Below are 22,559 nucleotides of genomic sequence, written 5' to 3'. Positions count from 1 at the left end.
TTTACTCCTACCCGGTATGATTAAAATGTGGGGGAACATGCAGGAACTTAGAGGGAACAATGTGTCTCTGTTCCGCTGCTTGACATATCTCTAGCCCTACACCAAGGCTATTCTTCAGGACCTAGACTGAATACTCCCTGGTACCACTCTGATATCTTCTCTTAGTAAGAGGAACAGATTTGTGAAAAAAGATAAATATGATAAATACATACAGCACCAAATGGTGTTTACGTCAGGCTAAATCTGTAAAAAATATTAGTGCCTCTGATTTGCAACATGAGACCGTACGGGGGGAAGGGATGCCTGCAGTCACACTTACATCAAGACTACTCCCTTGCTTAAGGTTTAGTGCCCGCCCATGACTACAGGCGTCCCTTCCACCGTACAGTCTCATGTTGATGTATATATACACACACACACACACACATGCAAGGCTTGTAACTGTGTGTATGTCTCTCTCTGTCTATCATCTATCTATATATACACATATGTATGTGTGTGTGTATATATATATTCACTTAAAAAACCATAGGTTTCACACATGTTATCGTTAGGTGGACATTTCACTCGTAAAAAAACCAATGAAATTCCCCCGTTATAGTTAGTTCAGATAACTCTAACTCTAACTTGCGCGCCCGCAATCCACTGCTCATGACGTCACATATTACATCACTCATGACATGGTCAGTGGCATCACTCATGACATCATCCTTTTGATAGAGTGGCGGTCGAGCGAGTTATAGTTATCTGAACTAACTATAACGGAGGAATTTCATTGGTTTTTTACGAGTGAAATGTCCACCTAACTATAACATGTGTGAAACCTATGGTTTTTTAAGTGAATTTGCAAGGTTTTTTAAATGCCAATTCCTAACTGTAACATGTGTGAAACCTATGATTTTTTTCAGTGAATTTGTACGGTTTTTTAAATGCTAAGTTATGTATTTATTATTATATTTTTTATATATTTATTTTACAATAAACTACGTATTAATTTTTTTTTTTTTTATGGTTTTTCACCGCATGCGCACGGTGCGCGCATCCCGCGTTTAAAAAAAAAAAAAAAATGTTTTTTTCTGCCTTCGTGGTCCTTCAGGGACCCCCTGACAAAGGCTAGGGGGTCAGGAACTTTCTACCATGCCTCCTTTTCACGTTCGCCACCTTCCTTTTTCACTCTCGCACTCAAAACAGACAAAATGGCGGCCGACACTTCCTGATTTCGACCGATTCGAACGTTGACTGACATGTAACCACCAATCAGAATTACGCTCGCGCACGTTAGGGTACGCGCACCGTGCGCGCACCGGCTATAGATATTTATGTACTTTAACTGCAATTTTCTCAGGAACTACTGAACAGATTGACTCCATATATGCAAAAGGCACATCCCTGACCTGAGGACTACCTCTTTGCCAAATTTCAAGTAATTCTGTTCAGCCGTTCGGGCTGTACCTTCGACTAAAGGTCCTATGGGAAAATGCATGGGGAAAATGCGTTTTGGGACCCCCCTTTTTTCTCGGCCCCCGCTTGACGAATCCCCCCGAGACTTTCAGGGTAGGAGCTGAGCGGAGCGCCCATTAGTTTTGAAAATTTTGCGAGGATTCGTCAACCGGCGCCAAAGTTATTCAAAATAGAATTTTGAGATTTCCTATGGAAACATGGTCCTAACTATAACTATCTACTGGCGACCGCCAGTAGATAATATAATATATATATAAGCTGGATGAATTCAAAGAGGCGATGAAAAAACGCATTGCATCATATGAACAAAAAATCAGGCAAAGAAAACAAAGCAAATTCGAACGCGACGAGAGAGACTACGAACAAGGTCGCGTTCTGACCTTTGCCAAACGATATGACCAATCCAGGAAACAGCTGATAAGCAGTAAGAATAAAGTAACAACCGAATTAGTAGACACCTCTGAATCCGAAGTAACGGACGTGGAAGTGAGCGGTGACGAAAGAGAATCTCAGCCTACAGGAAGCGAGACGATCACCCCTTTTCACGAGGAGTTTCGGATCATAAGACAGACGTGGGGCAGGGGCGGAAGAGGAAAATCATCGGAACCAAGGAGAAGAGCAAACGCCGGACGCGGAGAGGCGGCTGGCGCAAGCAGCAGTACCGCATCGCCTCGGATAACTCGGAGCAAACGGGGGATGAGACGGTAGAGTCACAAATGATCACTGTCGTTAATCTTACACCAAGACGATTAAGTGATGCGGAAATGAAGGTACTCCAACTTGGATTGGGCTTCTGCCCCTCAAAGAAATCGGAATATACTCAGACCAGGATTGATCTATTTAAATTCTCAAGAAAACTGAAACTGACCAAGTATTTTAAAGGAAAGGGATTTACCCAGAACAAAGGTAGAATGGCCCAATTGGATATGGACAACCTTGTGGCGGGGGACTTGGAAACACTGGCTGTGTTGGAAGAACTCCAGGAGGAAGGAGACCCGAGGGAACTGATTCCCAACATTGCAGGAACCACTGATAAAGCAGGAATAGTGCAAATCAATCCGGGAACCCCCTTCAAGCCCACATCGAGATTTGTTCCCATGATGCCGGCAGATTCAATTGACGTTTTCTCTGAAACAGTCACACAAGAACTCATCAAACTACGTGGCAGAAACAATACAAAGAGTGAACGTGGGAATATTACTGCGATCCAAAGAAAGGCCATTAAAAGTCTGCAGGAAGACAAAACGATTGTGTGCAAACCATCGGATAAGGGTGGCAATGTGGTGCTGATGACTTTGGAATATTATCAAAATGAAGCCTTGAAACAGCTCAATGATGAATTAAGCTATGCCAAGGTAACACGGAAGGATTTTGAAAGTAGTGCAGCGTCCTACCGAACACTTCTGAACAAGTGGTACCATAAAGGCATGCTGTCAAAAGAAGAATATGGCTTCTTGGAATGTAAACACCCGAAAATACCAACTTTTTACCACCTTCCGAAATTGCACAAGGACGCCATCAACCCACCTGGCCGTCCCATAGTTTCCTCCTTGGGAAGTCTGACTGAACATATGTCAACTTTTGTAGATTTCTTCCTGTCTGAATCCGTGACGAAACTCACCTCCTACATCAAGGACACCAAGGACTTCTTGATCAAAGTAGAAAGCATGCCTTGGGAGAACGACTATATAATGATGACTCTTGACATCTCTAGCCTATACACCAGCATTGACCATATGCAAGGACTGGAGGCAATTAAGTACTTTCTGAGTAATCGCTCTATTAATCTGGTAGAACATAACAACATGCTAATAGAGTTTATAACATTCTGCCTGAGCAACAATATTTTTCTGTTCCAGGATTCCCTATTTAGATAGGTACGAGGTACCGCGATGGGGACCTGCTTCGCCCCCAGCTACGCGAATCTCTTCGTGGGCTGGTGGGAGGAGCAGGTCGCCTGGGCGGAGTCCAATTGCAACTGGACCAATAGGGTCGTAAGTTGGACCAGATACATTGACGATCTATTCATTGTATTCAAAGGAACAGAAATTCAGGCACTAGAATATGTGAAAGTACTTAATAATAACGAGCTAAACCTCAAGTTCACGGGGGAGATAAGTAAAGTTTCCGTGAACTACCTGGACCTCACGGTGTTTGCCTCGGAGGGCAGACTGTGCACTCGCTTGCACAGGAAACCCACCGCGGGAAACTCCGTGTTGCATGCCCGAAGCTGCCATTCGGAATCAACTAAAACTAGCATTCCATATGGCGAATTGCTTCGGATTAAGAGAAATTGCACACGCAATTGTGACTATGTCTCTGCAGCACAAGAGAGCATGAATAGATTCAGGCTTAGAGGGTATCATCAGGATATTCTAGAGCAGGCCAAGAGAAAGGCTGAATTAAAATCTAGAACCGATCTTATCATCGGGGAAGATAGCAAAAACATGGAAATAAGCAGTAAAAGAAGTAAGAATAACAACTTCAGAATGATCACCAATTTCTCAGAGGACGCCCAAAATATCAGGGAAATCTTTAGAAAGAACTGGCACATTTTGAAAGCTGATCCCATTATTGGTAGGGAGATACCCAAAGCTCCACTGATTACATTCAGAAGAGCGAGGACTCTTAGGGACGACTTAGTCCAGAGTCATTGTAACAAAATGAGCACCACACCACCCTTTGGGAAGATTACAGGCTTTTTTCCATGTATGAAGTGTAGAGCATGCAGAAACAGTCGGAAGGTCACCAATTACAGCATACCTGGTCTTGATCACCCCAGAAAGATAAACAAATTGATGAATTGTAATACCTGTTTTACAGTGTATTGTTTGGTGTGCCCTTGTGGCTTGCGCTACATAGGCAGCACCATACACCCCACTAAGATCCGTATCCTTGAACACTTGAGGGCCATAAATAACAAGGATGCAAATTATCCGGTGGCCAGACACTTTGAAAAATTTCACCAAAGCAATAGGGACTTGCTTAGTTTCTTTTGCATAGATCATGTACCACCTAGTGTCAGAGGGGGTGATAGACAGCTACAACTCAGAAGATTAGAGTCAAGACATATAATTGATAATCAGACCAGGATGCCTTTTGGTTTAAACAGTGGAGAAGAAATGTCCGTTCACCTGTAACAGCAAGAATCTGTTTGGAATTTAGGAAACAGCAGTGATGTTTTTGGCAGCAATATACCCATCCAGGGTTTAAGTGTGTTTTTTATGTATTTTTTTTATGTATTATTTTATATTTATTGTTTATTGTTTATGAAAGCCCATCCAGGGCGAGATATTGCACTTTACAAACAATAAGAAACTCTAATTTAAGGCAGATTTTGCATGTTTAATAATGGCTGCCACTCCGGGACTGACGGAAGTCCTATGTTCATTGCCATGATACAGGAAATGTATATCTGTTTACTGAATGCGCGCGCCGACTACAATTGACAAAGGCGGCAGCCGAAACGCGTTTTGTCGTGAAGCTTGTCTTCTAAATAAACTGAAGACACTGTTCCCGTGAGTGCTGGTATTTTGTTTAGAGTACCACGAGCCCGTTTACACACGCGGTGTCCGTCACCGCTATGAGAGCACCCGATCGAGAGTGAAGAGGCAAAGACGGAGTTTGGAGCGCGATATATATATATATATATATATATATATATATATATATATATATATATATATATATAGCCCTCCTACCCTTCGAGTCTCCCCTCTGCTTAGAGTATACAGTCGTCCCACTCCTATATTCTGCCTGACAGAAACAGAAACAGATACATTACACATTACTTAAAATATTTGTCTTCAGAGGCACCTGTGAATGGAGCGTACAACTTTCGATTCTGCTTTGCAGAATGACCTGACCTTTGTCCCAAAAACCAGGATATTTACCTAAAATTAAGAAAAGTGTCGGGACACCAGGACAGTCCTCTGAAAAACGGGACTGTCTGGGGAGATTCGGGACATCTGATCACTCTAATACTTTTCCAATAATGTCATCTCGGAGCTTGGGTGACATTTTTGAAAGTCTTAGTCTTTGACCTTGCAGTTTTTAGGTCTGCATTTGGATTTTGACAGCACAGCTGTCAAACACACCTATTGTTTCTAATATGCTTACAGTTGGCTTTGGGTCCACCTTCTTCAACCATTGCCTTTTCTCCCAACTGCTTTCAGACATTGGCTTGAGACTTTGTCAATCCCATCTTGGCTCAGTCCAATGGAGGGTTTTTCTCACCCAAATGCTATTGGCTGTTTGGTTGTATCCTTCGGCCTCCAAATGAGTGCTTACATTGCAAAGCATGAGGTACTATTTAACAATTCAGTACTCACTAATACAATAAACATTTTTTATTATTTTTTAGTGCAGAAGGTTTTTTATTGCTTTTAGCAGCGCTCGAGTTTGAGCCTGACTTTGTCAAGGCTGCCCTATTGGCTTTTCATTTGACATAATGGGACACCTGACCCAGTGATGGCCACCCAATCTCTCAAGAAATTAGTTATCTTGGCTTCAGTTGTCCCAATATGACAAATATAGGCCAACAGCCAAAGCTGCTAACTTTGGAACTGGGGAACCAGATTCAAGTCCCTGCTTCAACTCAACATCCTGTGATATTGCACAAATGACCTAATCTCCCTGTGCTGAAAACAAACGAAGAAATTGTGTAATATATTCTGGTGCTCATGTCATGTTAGCTGGTGCTGATGAAAAGCACTCTAATGCCCTTAAGCAAAGTTCCCGCTATATAAAACTGCAAAAAATGCAATATCACCCCTTTTCTCTTTCCCCTTTGTGTCACACCTCCTGCTTCAATCTCACTCTCATTCCTTCATACCTCTTTCCCATTTGTGTCACATTGTATTAGTTCAAATCCACCTTCCTCTCATTCCTACCCTTCCCTCCTCCCTCTGTACCTTTCTGATACTCCTCCTTTCTCCTGCCCCTCCCTCTCGGTGTCATCAGATGCAGAAGGCCAATCTGTAATGGTGCTGCTTTTCCTTCATTATAGTACTGTTTTTCTGTCTATTGGGAATATAAGTTGGTTGACAAGGGAGCCTTCATTATAAGCCATCTTTTCTTTGATGTCATAGAAATGAAAGAATGACTAAAATCTAGGCCTTCTTGCCATCCAGCCTTCATTTCACATAAAAATGAAAATAGGACTCGGAGGCAAAGGAACCTTAATATAGTCCATTCTCATTTCTTAGCTCAATCTGGCTTGCTGCTTCTCCATACATCGGGACATTAAATGCAAAACAGCTGCCTGTGCAAATGCTTGTTTATCAAGTGATCAAACCCCGTTGATGGATTAATAGGCCTTCACACACAGATGCACTTTGTGTAATCTTTACAGATACCATGGTCAGAAATTATTTTTGTACATAAAATATTGATTATGCTTTAATTCATGAGGCTGTTTTATCTGGCAATATTCTTCATCATTTGTGGCAGTTTCATCATTTTAGTGATTATGGACCTCAACGACTGTAAGACTAGGATTTTTGGGGCACTTCACTTTGCATGTAATGTAAAGAAAATACTTAATCGATAACATTTGTTATGGGTCAGCAACACTTTCTTGGGGGTTCTGAGGAGATTTAGAAAAAACTTAATACTCAGTATGGTGTGGTTTGCACACGTTTTTCATTCCATATATCACTGTGTTTTTGGCCACAGCTCCTTCAGTTAGCTTGGGATTCACTGGTTGAGTGATGTCAAGTCCATTGGGAAGAGAAAAGTCCTCGCAAGTGAGTGACCAGAAGGTCAGGGACTCTCAAATTCAGTGACCTCAGATGAAATACAATCGTGAGTGAAATCCGAGGTCAATGACAGAAAGATGCGAAAGCAAGTGGTTATTAGATAAGAGCACTGGAAATAATAATGTTTATTTAGCAATTTATATTCCAATAAAATTAAAATAAATGAATACAAATCTTTGTTCATATTGAATCTTCTTATATTTTTTTTATGATGTATATAGAGAAATAAGCAATAAAACTCATAAAGTATCTAAACATTTACAATGTCTGCTTCTTATAACACCAAACACGGTGATAACATTTTTATTGGCAAATTATCACAATTCCTACATTGCACTGTAGATGGTCTTGTCCCTCGTTAACATAGAGGAGACAAAGGAACTGTTTCATAAAATAGTAAGATCTGTCCAACATATATAAAAAGGTTTGTGTTGTAGGCCATAAAACCGTGTCATTAAAATGAAATACACGGAAATAAGCCTGCACACTGCAACTGTTAAACCACGCGATGTAATTCTTAATTCAGCTTTTTTACCTCTTGAAAACAGGTTGAGGCAGAAAACTAAGAGAGTACCTAATACTTAAGGGGCGTATTCACCGAGCTTTTTTGTGTTATGTCTTACTCTCAACTTAGAAGTGATTTACTGTAGAATTTCAGTATAAAGGTGCCATGCGTTCACTGAAAAGGCTTTGTGAATTTAGCCTTGTGTTAAATGACTTGTCTACGTGGCCACTACATTTTTCCCGGTCTGTGTTTCCCACAAGTTATTAAGTTGACTGTTGGCATCAAAGAGCCCTGAGATCAGAATTGCCCATTCGTGAATGTAAATTTGTTGCTGAGCTCTCCACTAAACAGAAAGTTCCTCACTAGACTAGTTTCCATATTGCATCAGTTGCACCCCATTTATAGGTACCGGGCGGTCACTGAGCCAGATGCCGAGGGCCCAGTTTCCCATTTGAGTCTCACTGTTGCACAAAAAGGGATGCATTGGTGATGACTAGAGAGAGAACTTTTCAGGAAGGTTACGTTTTGAAAACCAAAACTTTAATGCCCCATCATGAAGCATACTGTCTTTCAAATTTGGGGGTGATCCTGTTCAGGAAATATTGAGCGGGATCAATCAGCTAATCACACAACAATAAGACCCCCCTGTACCATAGATGTATATATTATTTTTATGGACCATCTAACATATATATGTCCAGACATACAATTTCTGTATGTGTACCCTCCCCTTCCCCTTGGTCCCTCTTCTTTAGCTTTATGTATTACTGTGTATCACTCATCTCAGTCCAATTAAACATAAACATATATAAAACAAATATTAATTATTTTTTATATTTTTGTTGTTGCAAATAAGCTGTGAAGTATATACACATATATCATGCATACATTTAACACATATCACATAGTACATTTAAAACATCCAATTTTTGACTTTTCAATTACATAGACATTAGACACATCCAGACATGTTTCAAGTGTAGATTTTACAACAACTCATTTGACAATAGGAAACAATATATAAAGATATTTAATTATACGTGTCCAACTAAGGGTTTCAAATAAGGATCTTAATAGGGATTAGACTTGTTGTGTGGTTCGTCCATAATTTAATCTTCTGTGTCATATGGCCCTATGTAGTTGGGGAAAAAAGAAGGACATTATCTATGCGCAACAATCATATAGAGTAAAAACGTTTGATCTCAGTTTCTTCTTTACGACTTTATTCGTAAGAGAGCCCCCTAGCCACAATCACAATATGTCGACGCGTTTCGACCTTCAGGGTGGGCCTGCTCCTAGTCTTGAAGGTCTTCCTCAGGGCTGGAGATATGTTTTAAATGGACACAATTTGGAGTAATCCTCAAACAGTAACGGAATCCCAGGATGCTTCTTCAAGGTGCTCCAATTGCCTCTTTCCTTTTGAGGTTCAAACGATACCTCTGTGGGCTTGATTACCGCCATAAATTTTTCATGTTCAGCTTGTAGGGTGTTGTCATCTGTAGTGGTGATTCACCGTTCTGCCTACTACTTTGACTTCTCAATCTAACAACGAACTGGCGAGGGGACCCCATCGGCAGCGTGCGTCCCGCTTTCTGGTGTGGAACAAACTATCATGAAGCATAACATTTAGTAACTCAGAAGCCGTGATTAGCCGTGGAGTTTCAAAAATGCGGGTACAAATAACGCACTAATTAAACTGGGTTAGCATGTTCTGCGCTAAATTAGCTGTTGTGGAGTTGTACTCATTTCTGATTTTGACATCTCAAAATAGCGAATAATATGCCAATTGCAGCAGTTATTCCCCATTCCGATGAAAACAACTAACGTATATGTGATGTTTTCTCCCACAATTTGCGGCAACGATATTTGTTCTCTTGATTTATGCGAAGAGCAGACATCTACATTGAGTGAATTTTTCACCCAGCTTATCCACTTTTGGGCGTAAACAGGAGTTTGCCCCCAGAACGTGATTTATAGCCCCAATGTAATTGATCCATAAAATTGTTAAATGCTCAAAATTTATAAAAGCATACACATATAAACACATACTCATGTATTGTCACAATACAAACAACACGTAGAGTGGGATTTTATTAATGGTCTATAGAAGTGATCTACCAAGGTACAATCTTGTGGTGACTTTTAGTTGACACATAAGTGACCGGGCATTGCAAGAGCGGGGAGGGGTGACCTGAAAGATCCGTTCAATGTGTAGTAATGAAATAAAGCTGCTTTGAGGACACACCATACCATCACCATTTCGTTGACATCACAGCAACATTAGTTGGGAAATGACACGGCTCAGCAGCAATGGGTCACCACGTTTCCAGTCCTATGTTTTTAGAATGAAAACTACTGAATTCTGCGCACTATAGTCTTGGTTGACCCTAACCATGTCGGACCAATGCTTACTAAGCATTGCTTAGTGCGTCTGGGCCCAGATGTACTAAGCATTTTAATGGTCATAAACACTCCAATTCGGCCTCTGTGACCATTAAAATACTTTTTTTTGTGCAAGAAACCCTTTTCAGGAGTCAGAAAAGTTTTCACAATTCCTGAAATGGGACAATGAATTCATATATAATTGATATGTGGAAGGGGCAAATTGCAAGCGTCTCTTTCGAACACTGCTCCGGTATAAACTCCTCAAAGGAGGTGGTAATGCATCCGCTTTGTGAATGTTAAAAAAAATTGTTGAAGTATTTACAGTGGTCCATGGGACCACCGCTAACTCTAAAACAAACACAAAAAAGTAGACTCTCACAGGCCTGTTTTTCTGTAGGAAAACAGGGCACATTTAAAAACAAGCATTTGCAATGCAATAGGTATCGCATTTACGCAAGTTTAAGCTATTGGCTATGTAAATGACAATGTCTTTTATTTTTGTTTTATTTTTAAAACAGACAGAAAATATGCAAGAACCTAAGCTGCAGTTAAGCGGCCCGCATGGTCAGTAAGGAGCATCCGATCCGGAAACCATTACCCTTAAGCAGCTTTACATTGTGTGGGGGGGATTCCATGATTCAAGCCAAGGCCACACCCACACGCCCCTGAAAGGGGCACCAGCACCGCTCTGCAGCCCATGCCGCTCATCCCAGCACAGAGGGTGCGACACCTGTGAACCGCGTGTGCCCAAACGTGCTCCCCCGACGCAAGTTGTGCGAGAGCACGGCCTACCACCTCACGCATAGCAGTCACCGGGACATGGACCCCACTACACAGCTGTGCAACCCACAGCACTGGCTGTAAGTCGCACCTCTAAAACACAGGCTGCAATATGTCCGCTTGCACATTTACCATACAACACAAATCATAGCTGGCAGTATCCTGGAAGGTTCTGAGGCAGACCCCTTTGTACGTTTGCACACAGCTCTCCCAATCCACCCTGCCACCTGCAAAATGTACTCTAACCACTAGCGTCTATAGTAGAAACCCGCACTCGCCACCACTCGTTCATGAAGTCATTCCCCTGTGAATCCCTCAAGAGCAATCTTCAAAGTAAATCGTGTACTCTGAAGTCCCCATCCCATTTAACGGGTCATTTACTAAAACGCTCTGACACCTTTGGGCAAGTTTACATTGAAGCAGGGCCCCTAACCTGACCTTCAGGCTACATCGATATCAGAGTGGGATGTTACCTACTAGGCTATCCCCTTGGCCTAGAAAAGGATTTTATGCATTTACTCGGTGCAGTAAAATGCGAAGATGGTATTGCTAGAATGCACTACTGGCCCTTGAGAGGGCGCTGTGCCACCCGACCAGCAGGTAATGGAGCGCTTTACGTGAGGACCAGTTATATTACACCAGGACACGGTCAAATATTGTAGACCTGGGGAGGTTAAGGGATTTGCCCAGAATCACAGATTTGTGTGTCGGTGACGAAACTCAAACCAAATACGGCAGCTCTGGTGGGTGTGCCACATAGTATGGATTTGGAATTCTGGTGGATGACAAAATTCCTAATGAAAAGTATTTTTTTGCCTTTTGAGTTTCGGACTCATTTATGTTAAAATACTCCAGGTGACTACGGCAGTCTGCACATGTGCAGAGGTGCCCATTTTTTAGTACGTTCGACTGACTCAAGTCAGCCTCAGATGTTTATTGTGCCCTAGTAGCCTCCCCCACCGGCGTCGGTGTTGTTGGCTTAGCTGCTGGATCATTTAGCCTTTAGTGGACCCCTGCCAGTGATAATTATGTGTAAAGACATGGCATCTTGGGCGCCTGTCTCAGACCCACTTACACAGTACACCACGCCGGTGCGGCCCCCCCCCCCACAGATTAACAAGGTAGTCGGTGCCCCTGAGATGGGGGATTCCTCCTATCAGATCCCGCACTACTCTGGAACACCAGATATAAATGGTCTCTCGCGATGTCAATGTATTATTATGTACAGACCAGGGCTTTAAGTGTGATGAATAAACTGGGGGGTCTCTGAAAGGGGCGTGGCCAGTGTACTTAAGGGCATGGCTAAAAACAGCTATGTTAAGGATCTCTGCTTAGACTAGTGTGCCGCCCGACTTGTATATGGCTGTTTCTTACATTGCATCCAGATATTTGATATAACACGTATACCGCAACCATTGTAAAATGCTCTTAAAACATCACACCAAACGCTCTTTGGCCTTGGGCTCTGCCTCACGCCCCTACCTGCTACCTGTGAAGATAATACTCATGCCCCTGGAGGGTGCCACAAACCAGCGCACCCCCCAAATGGATTAATGCCGCTGCTCCCAAGTTGGAGCGCGACCCACAGGCGGGTCACAGGCGGAACGGCCGGCAGGCAAAGTGCAGCGCTAAAAACCCAGCTGCTACCACCCTGCACATCGCCACTGTGCATAACCGACCCTTGACCAACGAGGCCTCCGACGGCACTAGCTGCCCGCCCCACCCCTCCCCCCCGGACTGTGCTGCACACCCATGGCGAACACGCAGCTCAACCCCCGGCCAGCCGTGGGAGAACGTGCCCAGCAGCACCACCCTGCCCAGCCGCAAAAGCAGGCCCACACCCCACCCTCACCGAACACTGCCAATGAGGCTGGGGTGCCCCTGGGTAGGAGCGGTTGAAAGTATCTTGGCCCTTCTACCAACAATCGTGTCAAAAGAAAACAATTTGCAAATGTACATCAAATAAAAATACGATCAATAAAGATAGTATTTTCCTAGCTTACTAAGCAGGTTGAGGCCAAGCACAGCTCTACCAGTCATCAACAACCATGATGCAAGTAGCAGAGAACTGTTTCCGAGAATTTCAGACTAGCCACATGTATAAAATCTCCACGCCATTCATATCACACCTTCCGCCATCGCATACCAAGCCACTGTTGTGCAGATCCCGAATACACTTACTAAGCTTAACAACGCTCATGACGTATACTCTTTTGGCGCATGCGTATAATGTAAGGTAGCACGCTCATGTTAATGCGCACAATTAAAAAAAAATACCAATTACGCTGTGTAAGAGTAACGAGACTGTAGTTAGGCGGTGCTGCTTCTGGAATAAACGGAAGTTACATATCGGATCAAGAGCCAATGAAAAAGCCCGCTAACAGAAAAAATTGCAAAGCTAACTAATGGCAAGCGCCGCGAAATTACCTGGCAATAGGCGGAGTTTCACCACGCATATAGATTACTAGATGTCTCGGATAGAAAGTCGCATGCGCTGCCTAGGCGAGACCTAAAAAGAAGTTTACTTTATTGAAAGACAATCACAGATATGGTGGCCTATTGCCCCCAACAGCTCACATTCCTGTGATGGCCACCAATCGCAGTGCGGCATACCTAATTAAAGTCATGAGATAGGTCAGATTGTGCTCCACTATGATTCGGATTTTTAAGAACCAACAATTAGTACATAGGCCGGTTCTCAAAAATCTTTACTGGTCGAAAAACTACTGTCACAATTAGGGGGGCGGAGCTTGCCACAAAGCAAGATGGCCACGTAGAAGGAGAGCTCTGCGAGACAGTGGTGCCACAATCCAGCAATCCGGCCATTTCATCGCCATTGGCAAATGAAAGCAGCCGAGAAATACATCTGAACGGTTGCGCCGCAGATTGATGCATCCTGGGCCTGTTTTTGAGGACCGCCAAAGCGGAGACGGAGAGTGCGGCCTTCCAGCGGCGTTGCGGGGAGGAGAGTAAACAAGATCCTCCTGGTTCTGCGCCGACGCCCTGCCTGTGATCCGTGACTGGTGCTGCGAGCGCGGAGATAGTGGAAGGACGGTGCTGAAGCTGGCGGTGAGACCAGGCTGAAGCCCGAACACCAGGGGCTCGTTTCACGGAGCAGGTTTCACCTCACATGCCTGAGGGGTACTGACATGGATTAATCCTGCATCCAAAACTCACACATGAAGAATTGCATACAGACGCGAATGGCCGTTATGTGGTATCTAGATGTAGAGGACAGGACATAGACTATCTACTGATTAACGTATACGGTCCTAACTTTGCCCACAATTTTATTCTGATCTCCTGCGGATAGCTAGACTGTTACCAGATGCAACGCAGACCTGGGGGGGGGGGAATTTAATTGTACGATACACCCTGTCCTCGATCGCTCTGGAGGTCCGCCAAGACTCCTATCACAAGCAGCAGACGTCATATTAGACACACTAACAGAGTTAAATATGTTTGATGTATGGCGTTATCGCTCATCGGTACCTGGGGGCTTTACACACTACTCTGCACCCCACAACCTGCACACCAGAATAGATTATTGGTTTCTATCACGGACGCTACAGCATTCTCTTAAAGACGTGAGGTACTACCCCGAACTTACTCAGATCATTCTCCAGTGCTCCTGATCTTGACTGTTCCAGTTAAAAAGCCACCTCCGTTTACATGGCGATTCCCACCCTATGCACTATTAGACAAACTATTTCGAGTAGAGATGCAGGAGGCTATGGAGACCTTCTTTGAGACAAATATAGGATCTGTCCCGCACTTCACCACAGTTTGGGAAACGTTCAAGGTATACGTAAGTGGAGTGGTGATATCCAAACATTCTGGCGTGCTCAAGTCGATTAGAGACCGGCTGTAGCGATTAGAGCAAACATTAACGGATTTGGAGAGAGCGATACAGACCAATGCTGATCCTACACACTGCAAGACACACTAAAAGCTACACTAGAAGAATACCACGCTGAGGCGGATAGAGAAGTGAAACTTCTGGGGAAATATGCAATAGCCAGAGTGTATGGAGAGGGAGAACGTCCAGGTGCCACCCTAGCTAATCTTACAAAAGGTCGTAGGGCTGCCACACATCCCATAGAATTGGCAACAGATGACAGAAAAGCACTAACAGACCCGGTAGAAGTAGCGGATTGTTTCAGAGAATATTACACAACTCTCTATCAAACTAGATCAAATGTCGTGCAATCTGAAATCCTAGAATATTTGCAATACATCACATTACCATGGCTATTGGATGGTCATAGAGAATATCTGATGCGCCCACTGGAGTTGTGGGGAATTAAAGCGGCTATCTCTGCGATGCGAGCAGGCAGTGCGCCGGGGCAGGATGGATTCACGGTAGGGTTCTATAAAGCGTTTCAAGACCTCCTGGCACCACATCTGTTGTCTTTGTTTGAAGAAATGGCTGAGGAGGGCAAGATGCCCCCCACAATGAGAGAGGTGCTCCTTGTAGTTATACTGAAACCAGGTAAACCTCCAAATTGCTGCTCATCCTATCGCCCGCTCTCTTTACTGAATGTTGACACTAAAATATTTGCTAAGGTCCTAGCAAACAGATTAACCCCATTAATGCCAACCTTGGTGGGAATAGAAAAATCGGGCTTTATCCCAGATCGTACACTTACATACAACCTACGCACAGTATTCGGAGCTATACAACACACTGCCCCGGATAAAAAAGCAGCAGCGATATTTTTAGATGCTGAAAAAACATTTGATTCAGTGGAATGGAGTTTCATGATACTGACCCTGGAGCGTTTGGGTCTGGGAAGCGTTTACATAAGCTCAATTAGCACACTTTATAAAAACCCAGCGGCTAGAGTGAAGGAGGGCGAGGTGGTCACAACTCCGCTGGAAATATCCAGGGGCACCAGTCAGGGTTGCCCCCTGTCGCCGTTCCTGTATGCGTTAGTAGCTGAACCACTCACGTGTGCCCTGCGAGAATACCATAGTCATAGGGGGATACGATTTCCGACCTACAATCTTATTGTCTCCACATACGCTGATGACACTCTCCTGTATATCAGAGACCCGGCCACTAACGTGTCTCCTGTGCTACGTGAAATAGTATGCTTTGGTGAACTACCGGGCCTTAAAATTAACTGGTTGAAATCGGTGATATTTCCTCTCACTCCAGCAACTATTCCGGAGGAATTAGACTTCCCACTGCAGTGGTCTGAGGACCCGGTACGGTATTTGGGGATACAAATACATGCAGATCCAGATCTTGTGTTTCGAGAGAACTATGGTCGCGCAGTAACTAAGTTAGAAGAAGACATTGCGCGTTGGATCCGTCTTCCTCTTTCCCTATTAGGAAGAATAACATTAATGAAAATGGTTGTTCTCCCCCGCTTTCTCTTTTTATTTTTTAACATACCTATGGTCCTACCAGTCCAATTCTTCAAACATATCCGATCATTGCTAATTAAATTGGCATGGACCGATAAACAACCCCGCGCCTCCTGGAAACTGATGGTATTGCCTTATCCGATGGGCGGATTGGGAGCACCGGATCTCGATCTATATTATCGAGCGGCCCAAGCCTCACATGCCTATTTTTGGCTGCATCAGCAGACTACCCCTCCGCACCTGCACTTAGAGCACATAACGCAGGCACCAGTGCATTTAGCGACTGCTTTGCACCACCCGCCCAACAGAACTACCACTACTCTGGACTCAATAAACGCAACAGTTCATGCATGGCGCAATCTTATAACCAGACAAGCGGTAACTGTATTATATTCGCCTCATACGCCCATCGCAGCACTACGCACTTTGGGACTGAACACGATAGAGGACTTTTTCTGCAATGGCCGGGGAAAGGAGGGGACAAACTTACTAGAGAGGGAACCGAGACCCACGCTTTTAAATACTTTCCATTACTTCAGAGCCCGGAGTGCACGAAGGCGGATGCTGGGCGATGTAATGTTGGAACCCCCAAAGGTGCGTTCTTTTACTGCAATGATTCAAGCAGCATCTCCTAAACGACTAGTAACAAGGATATGCTCCCAGACGCAGGAACTATATAGAGATCGCTATGATAAAGCCCGACTAGACTGGCAAATAGACTTAGAACTGAACATAGACGACGGCATGTGGAAATACTGCTGTGAGGCTACTAAACGTATCTCGCTCAATGGGCGACATAGACTCATCCAGTTCAAATTTCTGAACCGCATTTATTACACACCAAAACGCCTCCACAAATATGGGTTACGCGCCACATCTAGCTGCGATAGTTGCGGAGCCCCAGAGGCTGACTTCCTACACCTAGCATGGCTCTGCCCACAAATTTCTAGCTATTGGACACAAATCTTTGTCAAAATCCAGGCGATAACATAGGTAGAAATTAGCCCAGATCCGCTACTAGCACTACTGGGCTATTCTAAGAAGATACGGAAACCCATTAGGCGCCTGGTGGACATGGCGCTCCTAGTTGCCAAACGAGTTTTGGCAATGCGCTGGTCCAGAGCCCCTCCCCACACTGAAACAATGGTCTAGAGATATGCTATATTGCAACATGCAAGCAGTAACATACAGTGAGCTCCTCCCCCCTAGGAATCGCCCAAATAACTTTTGGAGCCTATATGCCACTTACACTGCAACTAAAGCCCTGGAGCAAACTATACCACTTTCAATGGCGGAGGATGATCCGCTGACACAATAGACATAGATAATGTATTGAGAGTTATGTACTAATACGATAACAGCCCAAGGCAACTTGAAGGCTAAACCTATGACTTAGTTGTCTCGTGTGGGGACTATGCATTGAGTTCCAAACTCCTGTAAGATCTGATTGCTGGTTGTGATCTGATAATGTGGCGGAGCATCATTTAAACTATGATCGAATGGAATCATTATGTGGGTTGAACTATTAGCATATATGTATTACGATGCAAAGTGGGAGTCCTTTCTTTTGTAAATTTTCTTTAGCAAATTTAATTCCTTTATTTTATCATTATTATTATTATATGATTTGATTGTGTTGTATTATTGAAATGAAGAAAATAAAATAAAAAAATAAAAATAAAAACTACTGTCACAATTTGCAACCAGTGTTTTGTGGCTAGATATTTGTACATCTGGCCCCTGAGTACAATGATTTGTAAAAGGAAAGTCCTGTGCTGTTGTCATCGTAACTTACAGACATATGACTGAGCTTGCACCCCTTAAAATCCATTGTAGTTCTTGTAAAAAGATTATGAACTGTACTGTGCATTGTATGACTAGGGCCAATGAGTAATATCTCTTTACTATCTTCCTTGACATAGGTCAATCTTGGAAAGCACTGAGCACCATTGACAAGCGCCCATTCGTGGAGGAAGCAGAGCGACTGAGGGTACAGCATCTTCAAGACCACCCAAACTACAAATACCGACCCCGGAGGAAGAAGCAAGCCAAGAAGATGAAGCGTATTGAGCCAAACATCCTTCTGCACAACTTGTCGCAGCCGTGTAGTGAAGCCTTCAGCTTGGGCCACCACCTCCGGGGTGGTCCATCTGGGCACCCACAACCTCCTGCACTCACCCAGTTCCGGGAGCTGCACTCCATGGGTTCAGAGATAGAGAGCTATGGCTTGCCCACCCCTGAGATGTCCCCACTGGATGTCCTGGAGCAGGGCGAGCCAGCCTTCTTTCCTCCGCATATGCAGGATGATTGCCACATGCGGCCCTTCAGAAGCTACCACCACCAGCCCTCTCTGCCGCCACTGGAATATGGTCCAGAGAAGGGCATGCTGAGAGACCTGGCTCTGACCTACACACAGCCTTCATCCAATATGGCAGACCCTATGAGGACTTCCCACTCCGCCAATATCTACTACAACCAGATCTGCCATGGACAACCAAGTGGCCCATCTGTGGCCCTTGGTCAGCTGTCTCCTCCTCCTGAGACCCAACCGATGGAGCACACTGAGCACTTAAATCAAGCCGAGTTTTGGACCGATGTGGATCTCAACGAGTTTGATCAGTATTTGAATATGAGCAGAACTCGTACCGAGGCACCAGGACAAGCTTACCATGTCCCTCTGTCCAAGCTAGCTCACAGAACTCTGTCTTGCGAGGACAACAGCCTGATATCGGCCTTGTCTGACGCCAGTAGCGCTGTCTACTATAGCACATGCATCACTGGCTAGGACCATTCCCCCGGAGAGGAGTGTGACCTTCCTGTGGCCGCCTTCAGAACATCATATTCATGTTAGAACCAGCACCATCCTATATACACCCAGCCATTCCATGCATAGCTTGAGAAAATGCTAAACTCACTAGCCACAGTATACTCTATGATTATGTACTTTTCCAAAGCAATACGTTAATATATACACTTTTTAAACTCATCACATGTTAAAATATGGCAGACTTCCAAGTCTTCTCAAACCTGTTAGCTTTTAAACTTGACTTCTCAAATTGAATAACCCTACGTCCTCTTAAACTAACCACTTTAAGTATTCACAAGCCTACAGTATTAAGTCCTGTTGTACTTTCTGTCGTAAATCAAAATAAATAAAAAACCTGCAGGACGTAAAACTTCTAGCCTTAAATCCTCACAAGTTCAGCAGAGTAAACTCCTTTCAAACATACATCCTTGAGTCCTCTAAACAAACTTATAGCCTCATGCCCTTCGTTGGTTTTTAATTCCTAAATCCTGACAAATATACAAACTTACATCCTCTCAAACAAACTCAACAGTCTTAAGTCGTGACAAACTTTGATCCTTAAGTTAACGTATGTTTACTACTTACGTGCTCAAAAATATAAAGTCTTAAGTTCTCTCAAACTTGCATTCCTAAGACCTCTCAAACTCGTCAGCCTTAAGCCCCCTCAAAGTTAAGACCTTAAGACATCTTGAACTCAACAACCAATAGAATCTTAAACTCCACTCTGTAAAGTCCTCAAAAACAGAGGTATGATGAGCTAGTTTAAAGAACATTTTTATTAGGTTTAACTTATTTGGAATTTTCTCTTCAAATTTGGATTTTAATCTAAACATACAGGTCAGAATGCTAGATATTTGCCAGACTACCACGACATGTGTATACATTGAACTTATTGCGCTGAAGGACCCCAGGCTGATCACACGACCTCACTGGGGGAGTTGCCCTGCCATATATTTTTAGGGTCCAATATTTCTTTTCTATGCATTTTATTTTTATTATATATAATATTCTCACATAAGTGGGATTATATTTTTACATAAAGGAGATTTCTGTGATATTGTGACATTTGTGTATGTTGCTGGACCACAAGTTCTAAATGGAGGGATGGACAGCATATGAGATGTAGCTCCTCGTGTTCCTTGGCACTGATGTAGCATTCATTCATGTTGGACAATTCATTAGAGGAAAAGCAGGAGAGGTGTAGAATCTTTAAAAATTGTGGTGCACCTTTCTAAGCACACGTTTAGAATAATTTTCAAAAGGGTCAAGAAAAAAGTTACATTTACAGACACGTTTCGTCCTATTTTGGGATCGTCGAAGTAATGTATTTAAAGGTTTTGAGAGTCACGAAACTCAACGAATGGCTATTGCCAAATATATCATCCTCAATTATATTGAGATAAAATACCTGAAGAACACATCCTATTTATAGTAAATTTGCTACCATTTTGTAGTTTCCTGACATTGAAATTATTTGATACTGACACTTAACGTGGTGTGAAAATTGGAATGGAAGATTTCTGTGTGCAATTTCTTGTTTCATTTTTCTTTTCCAACATGGATGTTAAGATTTTGTTTGAATCAAAAATGTGTAAAACCAAAAATAAAAATAAATGTTTAACATACTGAGCGCTCCCTTTAGGGAACACGAGATAACTTTGCTATTTCATGTTTAAGAAATACAAAAACATTTCTACTGGTGCAGCTACATTCAGTATTGGCTTTGGCCGGGTCATAGTCACATGATGAAAAACCTTCCATTTTGTAAATCATAAGGAAAATTGTGTAGTTGCGGTTCTTGTGATTGGTCGGGAGGAAGTGTAGATTGGGTATCTACTTAAATGCCAATTATAGGATTGCATCCAATACATTTAAAAAAAAGATAGGTAAACCAAGTGTGGTCTGGGCCAGGGCAGCGCACCTGTCCAGCATCCATTGCCTGCATTAACCCCTTGAGTGCCCCGCCCTTTCCCCGCCCTGTGCCGGCCCTTTCATTAGCGGGCGGGGTTCATGACGAGATAGTCTCGTCATGGGCACAGCGCAACCGCGGCCCATGACGAGACCATCTCGTCATGGGCACTCAAGAGGTTAAGGACATTTCTGCTGTGGTGGCTGACATAGAAAAATACCAGTGCGGCAGGTGGGGGGCCAACGGGAAGCACACTGGGAACATGCAGCAGGGGTAGGTTAATGATTTAAAAAAATACTTACCTGGTGCTGCCGGTCGCCTTGTGCTCCTCTGCTGCAGGTCCTGTCGTGGGACAGCATCACGAATCCCATCCAATCCCCGGGTTGCTCTCAAGCATTAGAGCAGCGCGGGGATTGGCCTGAGGGGGCTGGTTTGACACACCGCTCAGGACAGAAAGTCTGTGCTGTTTCTCCAGCTGGGCTGTTCAATGCAGCCAGGATGGAGAAGCCTACTGTGCATGACCAAAAACACACGCGCCCTTAGAAGTGCACAAACAAGTCCTCTTCCCCTCCCATGCTCCGACCCTGCCCCTCCCTGCACACAGAGGCTCAGAGCCAGCAGCTCGTTTTATTTTTCAGCTGCTGGTTCGGAGCCAGTGGGGCGACACTCCTCTGCCATTGTGGATTCCTGCATCCCAACCAATCAGCGCTCAGTTACCCTAATAATTTTAGCAACATGGTACCCTGTGGTCAAGTGATTAGCCTCAAATGAACAGACATCCTATAGGAAATACAATTAGCCCTTGATACAGTCTTCTCGTTTACACTAAGTCAATGGGGAGGGGCAACTCCCTCACATGCCTGTGCCTTTGAAAGACAGGGAGGGCACAGCCAAAACAGCACATGAAGCATCACCCTGACATGCAGTTCCCTACTCTTGGACTAAAATGTACATACGTCTGTATCCCCCTAATGTGTGATTGACTGGTAATAATAACATCACAGATCTTTCTCAGACACCCTCCAGTTGGGAAAACTCACCATTTTACCATTGCCCTTGCCGTGTTGTCAGTCCCTTGTCTTCCTTATAACAAAGCAGTGCATTCTTGGAGTTTGAAGTTTGGCTTGCAAGACATTAACTGGACTGTAAGTACCAGAATATAATGTACATGACTTAAAATGGAGTGATTGTTGACAAGGAGCACCTAGTCTTCTAACTTTGGCGAAAGCTCAGCTCTCCGGCTGGGGAAGGAAGGGTCTGCAACACTTCCTCCCTCCACCAAAATACCCTCTGTGCAGAAACAACAGATCCTTTCTTTCTATGAAACATAACATGAAAGAGGAGGAACGAGCTACCCTAGACTCCGGGTTTCTGTTTAGATTTTTCTTGTTTTTGAGCTCTATATCGAGTCACCTTGCCCTGGTTTGCTTGGTTGCTTAGGGAGGAATTTCTTGCCAGCCTCACCCCTGCCACCAGCAAATCCAAGGCAAATCACTTGAACAAGAAATGTATGCCACTGCGTTGCGTCAAAGGGAGAGAGCAGACCAGAGCCATATCTACTAATATATGACATGGTTATCC

The 22,559-nt window shown here is 43.8% G+C and overlaps 1 protein-coding gene across 1 annotated transcript in view; it reads left to right on the top strand.

Moving 5' to 3' along the window:
• The window catches only part of SOX18 (SRY-box transcription factor 18), a 33,577-nt gene extending 12,879 nt beyond the window's left edge, over window positions 1-20,698 (top strand). The window contains exon 2 of the mRNA XM_085619667.1: window positions 18,186-20,698. Within this exon, the coding sequence (XP_085475793.1) occupies window positions 18,186-19,048 (863 nt within the window). The 3' untranslated portion in view covers window positions 19,049-20,698. The remainder of the gene's footprint in view (window positions 1-18,185) is intronic.
• Window positions 20,699-22,559: the final 1,861 nt, after the last annotated feature.

This window comes from Triturus cristatus, chromosome 7, assembly GCF_964204655.1.
Source record: "Triturus cristatus chromosome 7, aTriCri1.1, whole genome shotgun sequence".
NCBI lineage: Eukaryota > Metazoa > Chordata > Amphibia > Caudata > Salamandridae > Triturus > Triturus cristatus.
The sequence above is the reverse complement of the archived record's forward strand: the minus strand, read 5'-3'. Positions and strand labels throughout refer to the sequence as shown.